At 37.4% G+C, this 15,559-nt stretch overlaps 4 protein-coding genes across 4 annotated transcripts; 3 read left to right on the top strand and 1 right to left on the bottom strand.

The window, feature by feature from the left end:
- Positions 1 to 55: 55 nt before the first annotated feature.
- On the bottom strand, positions 56 to 1,469 carry LOC145738186 (uncharacterized). Its single transcript, XM_081993046.1, has 3 exons — positions 753 to 1,469; positions 496 to 693; positions 56 to 394 (listed from the first exon to the last, which is right to left on the bottom strand). The coding sequence occupies exons 2-3, from the start codon at positions 691 to 693 to the stop codon at positions 188 to 190; spliced, it is 405 nt and encodes a 134-aa protein (XP_081849172.1). The 5' UTR covers positions 753 to 1,469; the 3' UTR covers positions 56 to 187.
- Positions 1,470 to 1,536: 67 nt separating this feature from the next.
- LOC145738184 (uncharacterized) lies at positions 1,537 to 4,721 on the top strand. Its single transcript, XM_081993044.1, has one exon. The coding sequence runs from the start codon at positions 3,553 to 3,555 to the stop codon at positions 4,366 to 4,368; it is 816 nt and encodes a 271-aa protein (XP_081849170.1). The 5' UTR covers positions 1,537 to 3,552; the 3' UTR covers positions 4,369 to 4,721.
- A 1,239-nt stretch (positions 4,722 to 5,960) lies between these two features.
- LOC145738185 (uncharacterized) lies at positions 5,961 to 7,287 on the top strand. The gene is made up of 2 exons (XM_081993045.1): positions 5,961 to 6,706; positions 6,800 to 7,287. The coding sequence occupies exons 1-2, from the start codon at positions 6,329 to 6,331 to the stop codon at positions 7,178 to 7,180; spliced, it is 759 nt and encodes a 252-aa protein (XP_081849171.1). The 5' UTR covers positions 5,961 to 6,328; the 3' UTR covers positions 7,181 to 7,287.
- Positions 7,288 to 14,134: 6,847 nt separating this feature from the next.
- On the top strand, positions 14,135 to 15,007 carry LOC145738406 (uncharacterized). Its single transcript, XM_081993224.1, has one exon. It carries the CDS (start codon positions 14,135 to 14,137, stop codon positions 15,005 to 15,007), a length of 873 nt encoding a protein of 290 aa, XP_081849350.1.
- The last annotated feature ends 552 nt before the right edge of the window (positions 15,008 to 15,559 follow it).

Below are 15,559 nucleotides of genomic sequence, written 5' to 3' on the forward strand. Positions count from 1 at the left end.
GGTCAGTGTCCGTCTCTGGTGGGTGACCATGATATAACATATATAATAGAAAAAAAATCATATGATCATATTCACAACCTATATGATAATATCATAATTATACCTGCAAACAACTAAATAACTTATCAATGTGATATATACCAGTTTTATCAGGAGCTTCAGGCAATGGTACAGTACAACTTTAGACTTACATTATCACACTCAAAGTTAAATTCTGCAGCAGATTCCGCCACACCACAAGTAGTCCCTCAACAGCCTCCACAGGAACCAAATTTAAAATTTGAACTTCCCAGTTCAAATTTTCAATTTTTGGAGGTCCACCACCAGTTGCCATCATGGCTCTTTTATTTCTATTTTGTTTAGAAATTGCATTTTTTTTCAGGTCAGCCCAAGTCTAAAATATTGTTTAAAATTTTGGTTTTTAAAAAAAAATTATTGAAATAATATCCTAAGTATAGTAATAAGTAATTAATTTTGCTGTTTTGCTCAAACCACCTTTCGCCACTTTTGCCAATCTTTCCTGGCACCACCTTGAACCATGTTCAAATTATGAGAAATTGGTTGCCATAAATTGTGGGCTGTTTGTCTACTGAAAGTGGCAGTAAGCAGTCCCGATCTTAATTCTTCATGCTGCGTCAAAAACTCCACTAACATTTTCTTTTGATCCTCGTTGACAAATGATCTTTCTGCCATCTTAAAGTAATGGAAATAATTTAAAAAGTACATATTCACAAAATATATTGGTTATTTACCTTTACACATACTTTTACTTAACTAAAAATAATTCGTAATATCGCCGGTATCACCTCAAAATCATTAACAAAACACCAAACTGAAACAATTTTAGAGGTTAGGTTAGGACTGTAGCAAAATCAAAGTATCGTCCATTTACGCATGTCCGCCAGATTCTCCTTCATTTATTTTCAGTTTCGCCCGGTCCAAACAAGGCGAATAAATTCTCACCCAGTTTTAGGCAACCCGCAACACAAAAATTCTCACTTTCACTTTCACGCCCCCCTATAAAATAGACGTCCAGAATGTTTAATTTGCTTACTGCTTATCGTTACCTGATACCTTATACCGGTACGGAACTCTGAATCGGGCTTTACTTTAATAAACTCTGTTTATGCATCATTACTAAACATTTTTATAGTCTGATATTTTTTAAGGGGGTTCAAGCAAGAAATTGGGCCTATTTCAAAGATCTGTATCCTGTATATGCTGAATACTTTACTACTTTTTCATGTGGATGAAAAAACACAACTTTTATGAAGAAATTGACCTAAGCGAGGAACAAATTGCCCACTAAGAAGATTGCAACATAGTTGAAGAGTGAATTGCTGTGCAATGGGTTCAACTACTTACATTAGAACAGTGGATAAAAAATCAAGTTTTAAGTTCAGTAGGTATACTGATTTTACTTAAATTAACATCCAAGCATTGCAGTTTTCATTATTATTGTTATGTTTAACACAATAATTATCATTATACTTTAGTAAACTGGGGGGGGGGTACATATCAACCTTGAGTTAATATGTATTATACAGTGTCTTTTTTAAGTACTGCATCAATTTGATAAAATGGAAGGGACTTACTTTTCACAAAAACATTCAGTACCTTATGTTTTTATTTCTAAGAGAGATTTTGTATTACTACAACAATTTACAATTCTGTTCAAATAAATGTCAAAAACACCCTTTTCAAAACTATAGGTCTCCCAACTTTTATTTAAAAAAATACCTAGTAAAAAATTAAAATCAGTTCGTCAAAATGAATTCTATCGATTGTTTGACAATAACAAAGACAAAGTTAATGTTTATTAACTTCTCTTAAATGTAATCATTACTTTGTGGTGATGTTAATTTGAGTTCTTGGAAAATTATTGGTTTCAAAATATTAATATTTGCAGAACAAAAATTGTGGTACAACTTGCATGGAATGATGAATGATGTTTAAAATTGTTGCTGGAGTCTAGAAACTTATACAATAATTAAGAGGTGTTGCCATTTAAAAGATCAAAAATATTTTAAATACTTAGTTTTTGGGACCTGTATAATTCCAAATCACATAACACAACACAGCGGTTAATAAAAATAAATTTTATTGAATTTAGGCAGTATGTACTGTACTTTATGAGAGCACTGTATGTAGTGTTATATAAAAGCATGTTTGCAGTAACCGTAATAATGAAATAGTTTGTAGTGAGATCAAAAGTCAAATTTCATGTGTATTTTCAAATTCATACAGTGTGACCCATTTAGAATGGAAACACCCCTATAAAATTTTAGGTTATTAACCGATTTCAATGATTTTTTTTTTGAAATAATTAGGAATGAAATGTCTATTACGGGAGAAAATTTTAAATATTTTTTTCAGTTTTCAGGTCATATTACGATACTTTTTCTTGATAGAAAATGGAGAATTTTTATTAGCGATTTTTTTATTGAAAAAATTACTACGCCACTGGATCTATAGTGCTTTCAAATAGCTGTGACCAAAATTTCATGAAAATCCATTCATTAATAACAAAGTTATGACAAATTAAAATTCAAAAATCCTCTAAGCTAACGGTCACAAAAGAACACCCTGCATCAACTGTTGCCATAGAAATGGTGTTACTATTTACTTGTTTATTATTACTTATTAATTGATTAATTTCTAAAAAAAAAATCAAAAAAAAAATAAAAAAAAAATAAAAAATAAAATAAAAAAAAAATATCAAAAAAAAAATCAAAAAAAAATTCAAAAAAAAAATTGGTAACAGCTATTTGAAAGCACTATAGATCCAGTGGCGTAGTAATTTTTTCAATAAAAAAATCGCTAATAAAAATTATCCATTTTCTATCAAGAAAAAGTCTCGTAATATGACCTGAAAACTGAAATAAATATTTAAAATTTTCTCCCGTAATAGACATTTCATTCCTAATTATTTCAAAAAAAAAATCATTGAAATCGGTTAATAACCTAAAATTTTATAGGGGTGTTTCCATTCTAAATGGGTCACACTGTATAAGTGGCAAATTTTTCAGATCAATTATACGACGCGCCTCGCCCTTCAGAGATCACTCAATTTACACTAGGTAGTACAGCATTTCTGTACCCAATGCCCACATAATTTAAAGAAGAAGAAGAGTTTTGTGTGTCACCTGTCCGTATGTCTGCCGTCGCTGTCATTCAGTTTTTTTTGTGCTTCATGCTCACACGCAAAAGAGAAATAAAATCCAATATACGGTAATAATATTCCTTAATTATCCTAATAATCTTTGCTTTCCACAGATTATGGGAAAACACACAAGAAAATCGCCATCCCCCGGTCCCAGCCATCGTCGTCGCTCGAAACATAGGGCTCGAAAGAAGGACTTGGAGGAACGTCTTCAAAGGGTGGAAGACCTGCTTTCGAGGGCCCACAGGCCAAGTCGAAACAACGTCACAGGTCGGACTGAAACCTGATCCGAATGGTCAACGACGAGCAGGTCCAGGTCAGGGTCCTCAGGACACTCTTCCCGTGTAAGGGAGAGATCACCTTTAGGACCAGCCCGTTCGAGCCCTACAATGAGTAATAGTTACTCTAGACAGGACACTCCTGTCACGGCCGCTGCTCCAAACATTGGAGATGATAACCTGGGGGATACTCCTCCATTACAAATTCAAGTAGACCCAGACTTGCTACAATATTTGGGGGAAGACCCTGAATCCTTAAAAACCAAAGGGATACTCCTGCATGAGGTGTTACTTTCTCGTTGGTCTTACATCCTGGAGGAGGGATTACCTGCTGATAAACGCGCAGAGTTATTGGGAAAATATCCACCCCCAAGCAATTTTGATAGGCTGACAGCACCTCAAATCAACCCGGAAGTGCTGCATTCGCTCCTTACACTGCCACAAAAACGAGATAAAGCCCTCTGTGGAATGCAGGATCAACTAGGGTCTGCCATTTCCCTAATTGGGGGAATTCTAAGCAGGTCTTTATCAGGGGAGGACACATCCCTAAAAGAAATTTTACCCCAACTGGGTAATGCAGGAAAAATGTTGTTAGATCTTTTTAGGTCTCTATCGTACCATCGGAGGGGAATCTTACTCCCTCTAATAAGACCTCAACCCAGGGAAGTAGCCCGCAACTCCGAAGTGGACTCTTTCCTTTTTGATAAAGGTCTCAGCGAGCAGCTCAAAGCTGGAAAGGACTTAGAAAGATCTTCAAAAGATCTAAAGGTTCAATCCTCAATCCCTGAGGTAACCCAAAAACTAGGCGAAGTTCCTCGGCCTGCCTACAGGAATTATGGCGGTAATTTAAACTCGTCACGCCCGCCCCGGAGACAAGGGAGATATCCGAGGCAACAAGGGAAATCTCAAACTGCCTTTCTTACGTAAACCACGCCAGTTTTCTAATATCCTAGCTAATCGAGACTTCTCGATTGAGATGGAGTCTGAAATTAAACTAATGTTACACAATAACATTATTGAGACCTGCGTTGACGAGCCAGGCCAATTTCTTTCTACCTATTTCTTAGCTAAAAAGGAATCGGGGAAAACAAGATTTATTCTAAATCTAAAGTCTTTAAATTCCTTTCTTAAAATTCCCCATTTTAAGATGGAAGATTATCGCACAGTTACAAAACTGCTCTATAGAGGCGCTTTCATGACTACACTGGACCTGAAAGACGCCTACTACGTAATTCCCATTCACCATAAGGACAGGAAATATCTGAGGTTCAGATACGCTGACAAACTATATCAGTTTTGCTGTGCCCCATTTGGTTTGGCGACAATTCCTTACGTCTTTACCAAACTAACAAAACCTATCGTTACATTGTTGAGGAAGAAAGGTGTGGTCTGCGTAGTATATCTGGACGACTGGATCTTTATAGGCAACTCTAAGGAGGAGTGCTCTACTTCTACTAACTCCGCAGTTGTCTTACTACAAAGTTTAGGGTTTGTCATCAACTTTAAAAAGAGTTGTCTCACACCTAGAAGGCAGTGCCTTTACTTGGGATTTGTCTTTAACTCTGAAAGCTTAACATTAGAGCTTCCTTTAAAAAAACGGGTAAAAGTTTATAACTTGATACAAAAGTTTTTGCGAGTAAAACGTTGTAAAATCAGATCTTTTGCCCAGTTTCTGGGAGTTCTGGTAGCATCATGCCCTGCCGTAAAGTATGGGAGGGCCCACCTGAAAGATCTGGAACGAGAAAAGCACCTGGCTCTTGAGAGAAACAATACAAATTACAACGCGGTAATGTACCTAAGGCTAACTCAGGTGGCCTCTGATTTGGCTTGGTGGTCCTTCCATATACGAGATTCAACTTGTAAAATTTTACAAGACAGGTATGATTTTGAGATAGTCACCGATAGCTCCCTGACTGGTTGGGGGGCCTACTGTCAAGGTGAACACACCAGTGGCTGGTGGAGTCCCATACAGAAGACTGAGCATATTAACTTTCTCGAGCTGAAAGCCATCTTTTACGGCCTTCAATGTTTTGCAAAAGAGAAAAAATCGTGCCAAATTCTCCTGAAAGTCGATAATTCGACAGCAATCTCATACATTAACCGAATGGGTAGCATTAAGCACGCGAAGTTAAATAGATTAGCCCGAAAAATATGGTACTGGTGCGAACTTCGAAACATTTGGATTCATGCGACATATATAGCATCAAAGTGCAATTTGGCCGACTCAGATTCCAGAGTTATCTCGTTAGAGACTGAGTGGCAGCTAGGTGACGGTTTTTTCCAAATTATTCTGCAACAATTTGGTCAGCCAGTCATAGACTTGTTTGCTTCAAACATTAACGCAAAATGTAGGTTATATATATCCTGGCACAGAGATCCAGGGTCTTTAGCAGTGGATGCATTTACTACTGACTGGTCAGAACACTACTTTTACGCCTTCCCACCCTTTTCACTGGTTCTTAGGGTGCTAAATAAAGTAATAGCTGACAAAGCTAACGGCATAGTGGTGGTTCCTTACTGGCCTTCCCAGGCATGGTATCCAATTTTTGAAAAGATTTCCTGTATGAAACCAATTCTCTTGGGTCCAGCAAAAAATCTTTTATCCTCTCCTTTTCAAGATTTGCATTCTCTGCATAAGCATTTGCAGCTGGCGGTTGCAAGAGTTTCTGGGTTATAGGAAACGAGTTTTTGTTTTTTTTTTTTTTAATCGCAGTGAATTTATGGTTTACAGTACCCCGAAGCGGAGCTGCTTATCAAGGGCGTCTTTCAAAGAAAAGGCCTACCAGACGTTACTCTCAACACAATTTTGAATTCTCTAGCAGCCTCGACATTGAAACAATATGATTCATCCTACAAGGCTTGGTGGAGGTACTGCAATAACAGGAAGATGAATCCATTCACTGCTCAATTAACTGAAGCCTTGGAATTTTTGGAATATAAGAAGGGGAGAAAGAAAAGTTATAGCTCCATAAACCAGCACCGCTCAGCCTTAGCTCTGATCTTGCCAGAGGACTTCGGAAATAATCCTATCGTAAAAAGGTTTATGAGAGGGATATTTCGGCATAACCCCCCAGCTGCGCGTTATAAAGTGACGTGGGACCCAAAGGTCGTTCTAAATTACTTGGAAACCCTTGGGAATAATCAAGACCTAGGTTTGTTGGATCTTACTAAAAAGCTTGCTACCCTACTGGCACTAGCGTCGGGTCAAAGACTGCAAACCTTACACTCGATACGCGTAGATGGGATAACCTTTGGTCGAGAATCGGTAAGAATCTACATATCAGACCTTATTAAGACATTCAATCCAAAAACCCGCCAACCTTGCATTGACCTTCAATATTTTACTAACAATATCAAGATCTGTGTTGCAACTACCCTAGCTGATTACGTCGAGAGAACTTCTCATTTACGAGGAGAGGACTCCACTTATTTGTTTATATCGACGATAGCTCCTCATCGTTGCGCTAGCAGAGATTCCATTGGCAGATGGATAAAAGGTACCTTGAAAGAAGCAGGAATTGATACCCACTGTTTCTCAGCCCATTCGACTCGACATGCTTCAACTTCGGCGGCTGCAAGGAAATGCTTATCTTGGGAGACTATCCGGAACACGGCGGGCTGGTCTTCTACATCTCAAATGTTTGCCAGATTCTATAATTTGCCTTTGTCGGAAAACGCATCCGAGTTCACTCAGGCAGTATTTTTTTTAAATAACCGAATTCGTTTTTCAAGACTGTAAACCTAACATAGAAGACTGATTTGTTACCCTCTTAGACATAGGACATTCGTTCCGTTCTTGTTTTTGTATTAGTAGGACTAAGGAAATATACAATACAATTTTCTTTATTATATGGAGAACACTCCATCGCATACTGATTGACCAAAAGCTAAATATATGAACTCCACTTGTTGCTTCCTAACAGGCAATATTCTGAAGATATCTTTAAAAATCTACCTAGTGTAAATTGAGTGATCTCTGAAGGGCGAGGCGCGTCGTATAATTATACGATCAAAGGAACTTACCTGTGAAGTTCGATCGTAATTATACTAGCGCCTCGCCCGAAGAGATCACTCCCTCCCTCTAAATTCCCTCTCAATATTCAAAATATTGCCATCTTTAAAACTGAATGGCAGCGACGGCACACATACGGACAGGTGACACACAAAACTCTTCTTCTTCTTTAAATTATGTGGGCATTGGGTACAGAAATGCTGTACTACCTAGTGTAAATTGAGTGATCTCTTCGGGCGAGGCGCTAGTATAATTACGATCGAACTTCACAGGTAAGTTCCTTTGATCGTATAAATGATAGTCCTGTATGCCATTATAAAATACAACGTTTGCCTATCTAGTACTATGAAGCAAACATCTTTGTGCTACTAAAACGTTTTTTTAAAACAATCCAATAGGTACTTAATGAAGCTGAATTTTTACATACCTTGATTATTCGAGCTTACCCTTCTCTATAAATATGGTCTCAGATGGAAGAAGAAGAATGCATCCATTCTGTGAAAAATAATTAATAATATAATATAAAAAAGTGCATATTGTGCAGTCCGAGCACCCACTGTGACGTCACGCGATTTATCACAAATTCAGCTGATTAAAGCTTAGTTCTCATAACCGCGTTTTGCGACTGACGTCACTTATTTCCTATTGGTCAACAGTAAATTTTCAGCTGACAGATCTGGCGAAATTTTTTCCCTGTTCACAGTAGTTGCCTCTAAACACGATATTTTTAATTGTCACTTGTCACAAATTGTTAATATTTTGTTTATTTTTTTAACTCAACTGTTACAGTTTTAAATAGGTATTCTATTCAGCATGTTTTGCAGAAGTGTATTCTTCATTCTTGTCGCTTTGGAAACAAGGATGAATGAAAATATCTTCTATTCTCAAAGTTCCATAGCAATTGCCACATAAAAACTAAAAATGAATTTGAGATTAACGTATATTTTATATGAATATAAACATAGGGAACCTACCTCATTTCTGCTGTGACTGCCGTGTTTATCAGTTTTGCCAAGTAAACTTAGGATGGAATCGATGCAGAGTTTTCATTGATTACGTGGTGATACGTTGTCTAAATTGTTGTAAGTACGGTCACTTGAGCAAAGACTGTAAAGATAAGCAAGCTTGTGGTAAATGCGGTAGTGATCATAACTCAAATGTGTGTGTAAATAACTTTAAAAAATGTAAAAACTGCGAAGACTCAAATCAAAGATATGGGTTAAGTTTAAGCACGGATCACACTGTGTGGGATGTGACTAAGTGCGAAGTTTATAGACAGAGTGAACAATTGCAACGTAGGAAGTTTATACAATAGCAATTAAATTCTTTGGAGAATTATGCAAATTCCGATATTGTATACCTAAATTGCCAAGGTTTCTTAAATAATAAGGACGAAATTCTATTGCTGATAAGGAATTGGAAACCGAAAGTTATTCTCATGTCAGAAACACACGTAACTGATGATATAAGTGAATCAGAACTGAAAATTGAAGGGTACCGAATCGAACTATGTAAATCAACAAACAAAAGAACGGGTGGTGTAATTGCGCTGATCAATAATGGCATTAAATACAAAATTCGCAATAATGAGTGCGTGCAAGATTCGGTGTGGCTGTTGTCCATTGAAGTTATTGCGGCTGAATCAAAGTATCTCCTCAGTGTGTTGTACCATTCACCACAAAAGGAAAACGCTCAGTTTGTGGAATATTTTTCAGACTACCTGGAAAGGGTAAGTGAATATGATGGAATAATTGTAATAATGGGAGATTTTAATTTCGATTTACTCAAGCCTAATTTCTATGGTACCAAACTTATGGAAAAGGTGTATTTAAAAAGTTTCACGCAGTTGGTCAGCTCACCTACCAGAATAACTATAAACAGCGCTACACTAATTGATTATATTATTACAAACAATAAATATCTACCGCATTCGGTGCATCTAACACCGAAAATCAGCGATCATAATATACTTACAACATCTTTAAAAGAGAAAATAAAAGATGATAATTATGTAACAATATACAAAAGAGTCATGAACAAATACAACCCAACTTTCTTACAAAACTTCATTATAGGCAATAACTGGAATAATGACATAACGGATGTCAAAGTGCTGGCTAACTCTTTTATTGACAATTTATCATGTTATGAATGAAATGTGTCCAATACAAAAAATTGTTACAAAAAGGCAGTACGAAGAAAAAAGTGGATGACTAATGATATTAAAAGTATGATGAGAGATAGAGACGTTTTGTATAAAAGAGCAATCTTAAGCAAAAGCAACAATACTTGGAATGAATATAAATTCATCAGAAATAAAATTATCAAACAAATTAATATTGAAAAAAACAAATTCTATATAAACAAGATAGATAACAATAAACATAATGCGTACGAACTTTGGAAACATTTGAAGACTCTACTTCCAGAAAAAAATCCGTCTTTGCCAGACTTAATAAAATTTGAGGGAGGTGCAATTGTAGATGAGTCATGTATAGCAAATCAATTTAACAAATACTTTGTGAACAGTGTTGCAGATATAATTAATGGAATCTCACCAAATGCACATTTAGAAGATGTAACCGAGATTGTTTCTGGCAACGTCGAAGGCGCGATTCAAGAAGAAGGCACCTGTCGCGTCGATCAATACTCGTACCAGCAAGAGGGCGCAGACTCCTCAGAAAGCGGGCAGTACGTTAGCCCAATCCGGCGTAGGTACTACCGTATGTGACCGAAACTGTAATGCGATGTTGTCACGTAGACCTGGTAATACTACGTTCTCCCAGACAAATCTATTCTTGCCAAATCAAACCCGTAACAATATTCCTGTTTTAATACACTGTAGATGGCAACACACGTTTCAGGAATCATATTACTGAGGGCAGATTTGGAAATACATGTAGAAAACTTAAGATCTTCATAGTTTCTCCCTGTTGCCAAAAATCTCAAAGTTACGGAGAGTCGTTAATGTGGTGTAATAGAACGTTTCATTACAGTATCACCCCTTTTTATTAATGGTGAAACTAATCTAATAAATTTTTATAAGTTGCTTCGTCCATTCGCAAATAATTACGAAAATCATCTGGTTCATTAATTAATTCCTTAATTAAATTAGTATGAGAGTAAGTGGCCCTCTTTTCAATCCAAGATTTCTGCGGTCTTCTTGGATTTTTCTTTTTTGGTACCTTAAACTTTTTAATTAAACAAACTCCCGCTAGTGCTAACAACTCGTCTTCGTGGTCCATTTGTGTTTCAAACACGTTACACGCTTGTCGAAATCTGTAGTGGTGAACAAATTTGTGTCAATAGATTGACTTGTTTTTTTTTTATATCAATTTGTGCAAATTGCTTGAGCGTGAAAATGCACCCAACAATTCAGTTTTACTTGTGCCAATTGACTTGCACAAATCAACTTGCGCAAATTGCATGAGCGTGAAAACGGACCTTAACAGTCGATCGCGACCGAACAAAATGTCGATACCCCCTAATTACGGCCAATGATGAGCCGCGGTTCTCGTGGAGAACACATAAACCCTGACGGACCAACACATTTTCCGTAATTGTGACCAATCACGCACCGGATCAAACAGTGACTTCGGACATTCGCCAGCCAAACAGCTGATTATTGACTCAAGAGACAAATGTCAATAGAACCCATGACTTTAATGACTATAACCTATATTTGTCGGTTAGTACAAAACATAAACAACAGGTGCCCCAAAACTTGCCGAAAATCATGTTGCCTGTGGCAAACAGTGCCCCATGATAAACCCAAAACCCTCACTGGTAAGTTAATTCCGCTGATATAAATCTCGTTGCCAGAGCATAAATCATGAATAGGTCGAATTCATAAGACCCCAATGTTACCATACTAGAACCGAAAACAAACCGTAACACAGTTATTATACAGGGTGTCTCAAATTTGAGTAACTAAATTAACCCTTAATCACATAGTCGAGGAAACATTAAAGTAAGTAACAGATGCTGCTGCGGAAACAGTTGAATATCGATACAGACATTTTAGATCAATTAGGCCTAGAATTTCACGAAGAATTGAATCGGATAAAAAGTTGGTCATTGTATTTAAAAAATAACTTTGGTTCGTTACTCAAATTTGGGACACCCTGTGTAATAACTGTTTATCTAAAAATAAAGTAGACCCAAATATCTACTAGATTTGTATTTAACGTTTTTTGCTAAAATCATAATTAACACTTAGACTGCCACGCTGATTTTTAGATTTTATTGCCTCAGGCCAAGTGTGCGATTTCGAATAAACTGTTGTGTTAGTGGCTTTTGTGCACTTTTATGAACTTCTATGGCATATTTTTCCAAAAATTTGTATTTATTTTTAGTTTTTTTTTAGGTGTATCCCTGGCGATACACCATTTTAATTTTTTTTTTTATTACAGGTGTGAACATATTCAGTAATTTTGTGCAAGTGTTAAATAAAAACTATTATTTGAAAGTGTAAGTTTTTAAAAACATAAAAACAATGGCCAAAAAATATCTAACGGACGCTGAGTTAGCTGCGGCTCTTGAAGATGATGACTTGGACATGAGTGATGAAGACGCTGACTCCGGAGATGATCCCAACTTCAGCCCAGATGATAGTGAAATCAGCAGCGAAAACGAGAGCCAAACATCTACACCCCCACCCCGTCGGCGTCGTGTACCCTCCACCTTCTCCAGTAGCTGCTACTCTGCCAAGGGCGACGCCATCGCCAGTTCCCCTTATTACTGCGGGACCGGGGGCTACGGTCAATATCAACGATGCTTTCCAAAATATTGTTTGGACTGATCCTGTAGGAAGGCAGCAAAACTTTGCGTTTACTGGTACCACTGGTATGGATCCAACCATTGCAGTAGTATTGGAGCTTGCTGAACCAATAGATTATTTTTCGCTTTTTTTGACCAACGACATAATACAAATTATGGTCGATGAAACCAACTTATACGCAACCCAAACACTTGAGAAACAAAACGATATTACCCCTTTTTCTCGTTTACATCGCTGGACACCAACTGACCTAAATGAAATGAGACAGTTCATTGGATTGGTGGGATACATGGGCATAGTAAAAGTTCCAGAGCTTAACAACTATTGGTCTACAAGCAAACTATTTTCCTTTCAACTACCTAAAAACACCATGCCACGAAACCGCTTTGAGATGCTGCTGAGATTTTGGCATTTTGCGGATAACGACCATTACAGATACCGATAAGTTCCTGGAAATCGGACACATAAATTAGACAATGTTTTCGATAAACTTGTACAAAACTTTAAAAGTGCCTATGCAGCGGGACAAAAAGTTTGCATTGATGAAACTATGGTGCCCTTTCGAGGCCGCCTTAGTTTTCGTCAATATATTCCATCGAAGAGGCATCGGTACGGAATAAAGTTATATAAATTATGTACCGATAAGGGTTACACATGGAACGTATCAGTCTACGTTGGGAGGGACCTAACTGATGATAAGGCGCAGAGTGCATCTGAAAATGTAACCTGCTGATCGAGGACCTATTAGAGGAAGGTAGAACATTATATGTTGCCAACTTCTACACCAGCGTGCCTCTAGCTTACAAACTGCTTGAAAAACAAACGCACCTCGTGGGTACGCTACGCTCCAATCGGAAATTTATTCCTCAAGAGATAAAGAATGCCAAATTAGCAAGATGCGAAATCAGTGCCAAAGAATCTCCAGAGGGTGTAACCATTTTGAAGTGGCGCGACAAGAGGGATGTGCAAATGCTATCAACATGTCATTTGGGAACGGTCTCCAGTCGATGTTAGTGACCAGTTGGCGTCCTATAATACAGCCCTTAGAAGATGCAATAAGTGGTACCGGAAGTTGATGATCGAAATAATTTGGGGTACCGCACTGGTAAACGCACACTTTTTATACAATCTCAATTCGGTAAACCCAAATTCAGTAAACATAACAACCTTTCGACAAAGTGTGGTTTCGTCGCTACTGGATGTGCCAACTCTCCCTGATGGTCAAACTGCTCCAACTACCAGTAGGAGAACCAAGGCAAATGTCACGCATCACTTGATTACCCATGAAGAGAAAAAAAGAGCTAGATGTTCTAGCTGCTACCAGTTGTACGGCAAAAAAGGAAAAATAGTCGATGGGGTAAAGAAGATGGCTTCTCAGGTTATCACTGTTTGTGATCAATGCGAAGAGTGCCCTCATTTTTGTAAGATATGTTTTAACAAAAATCACTAAGAATATTGAGCAGTTGTTTTATTTTATTTATAATTACTATCTTTTTTAGATAGGGATTTTTAGATTTTGAATAATAATAATAATGCTTTTCTAATGTTTTATTGATAATAAGTGTTTTTATGTAATAAATAACATAAAAGTACTTTGAACCTTAGCTTTTTTTAATTTTCGCCATAAACCCTTGGTACTCACCCATAATATTACCCTCAGCCCAAAACCCAATATGACAGTGAATTTGTACAGGCCAAGACTCTCAAACAACAATGATAAAGTATAAAATTGGTGCGCGCTAGAGATACACCACGAGAAAGATATTGCCAATGTACCGTGTATCGCTAGCGATACACCTGGCAGCCCGAGTGTTAATTTATAAAAGCATGTTAATTTAATATGGCTGTAAAGTACGATTTTAACATGTTATAGATATAAAACCCACATTTCAAAACCAATTATGGGCGAATTGCCGAGTGAGCGGTTAAATCCCAGGCAGCCTTTTGATGTGGTAGGCTTGGACTATGCAGGTCCCATATTAACGAAGGAAAAAATTGGTCGGTCGGGGCGCACAACCAAGTCCTACATATGCTTATTCGTGTTCTTCGTCACCAAAGCCATTCATTTGGAATTGATATCGGATTTATCCAAAGACGCATTCATAATGCCTTTACGTAGATTTTCAAGCCGCCGCGGTTGCCCCTCCAAAATATTCTCAGATAATGGCAAAAATTTCGTTGCAGCCAATTCTGAGTTGCAAGAGTTAGTTAAATTTATTACGAAAAATAAAAATTACATAGAGTATGCTGCTAGTGTCAATATTACTTGGAAGTTTATTCCACCATACTCACCTCACTTCGGGGGTTTGTGGGAGGGAGGGGTCCGTAGCACAAAGCATCACCTTAAAAGAGTTATAGGTGATACCCTACTTACCTTCGAGGGTTTGTATACATTACTGGTACAGGTGGAATCAGTACTCAATTCACGACCTCTCTCCCCTTTATCTTCTGATCCAGACGATCTTGTCCCTTTAACCCCAGCACATTTCCTCGTCGGTAAATCTCTCACCTCAGTGCCAGAATATGATGTCAGTACGATCCCACAAAACAGGTTATCATTGTATCAGCACATCCAGTACATGAAGCTCCATTTTTGGAAAAGGTGGAGTAAGGAGTTTGTTTCGGAGCTTCAAACCCGGACAAAATGGAAAACCAACCAAAGCAACCTAAAGGAGAATACCCTAGTGGTTATAAAAGAAGATAACCTGTCACCAGCACACAAATTATCCAGACTCACCCCGGAAAAGACGGCGTTCCAAGAGTTGCTACCATAAAGACCGCCAGCGGTGAAATTAAACGCGGTTTTCAAAAAATATGTCCTCTTCCAGAAGGATAAACTTTGTGTCAATCCTTGTGTGTAAACTTTATGTGTTTGAAGCCTAGTGACTTCAAGTTGGGGAGCATGTTTAATAGCACTTATTTATGTTGAAAATACTTTTGACTATTGTTTTCTTGTGCGAGACCACTGTGAACCCACCATAACGTTTCCAGTGCTTGCCCCGGACGATGAGAGAGATTACTAACAGACTGTGTAGAGAGCGTTTCGTTCATCGTTTTTTCCACAATTTCTTTGTTATATCAGTGAAATAAAACCAGTCTATTATACACAAGTTAAAGTCGTTATTTTGCTATTAATCCTAACATAAGTAATAACAAAGGCCTTTAAAAAAATGCAACTTTACCACATCTTAAATTTCTGCGGCACTCTGTAAAGTTGACCATGAATTTCACGGATTATAGTTATATGATGGTGTTTTTAGGCATAATGCCTGATATTAGACAGTTATTGGTAAGGTTACGTTTTTAAACTTTTTCTTTATATTGGC

This window comes from Ips typographus, linkage group LG15 (assembly GCF_016097725.1).
Source record: "Ips typographus isolate SLU linkage group LG15, UJ_Ityp_2.0, whole genome shotgun sequence".
NCBI classification, from domain to species: Eukaryota; Metazoa; Arthropoda; class Insecta; order Coleoptera; family Curculionidae; genus Ips; species Ips typographus.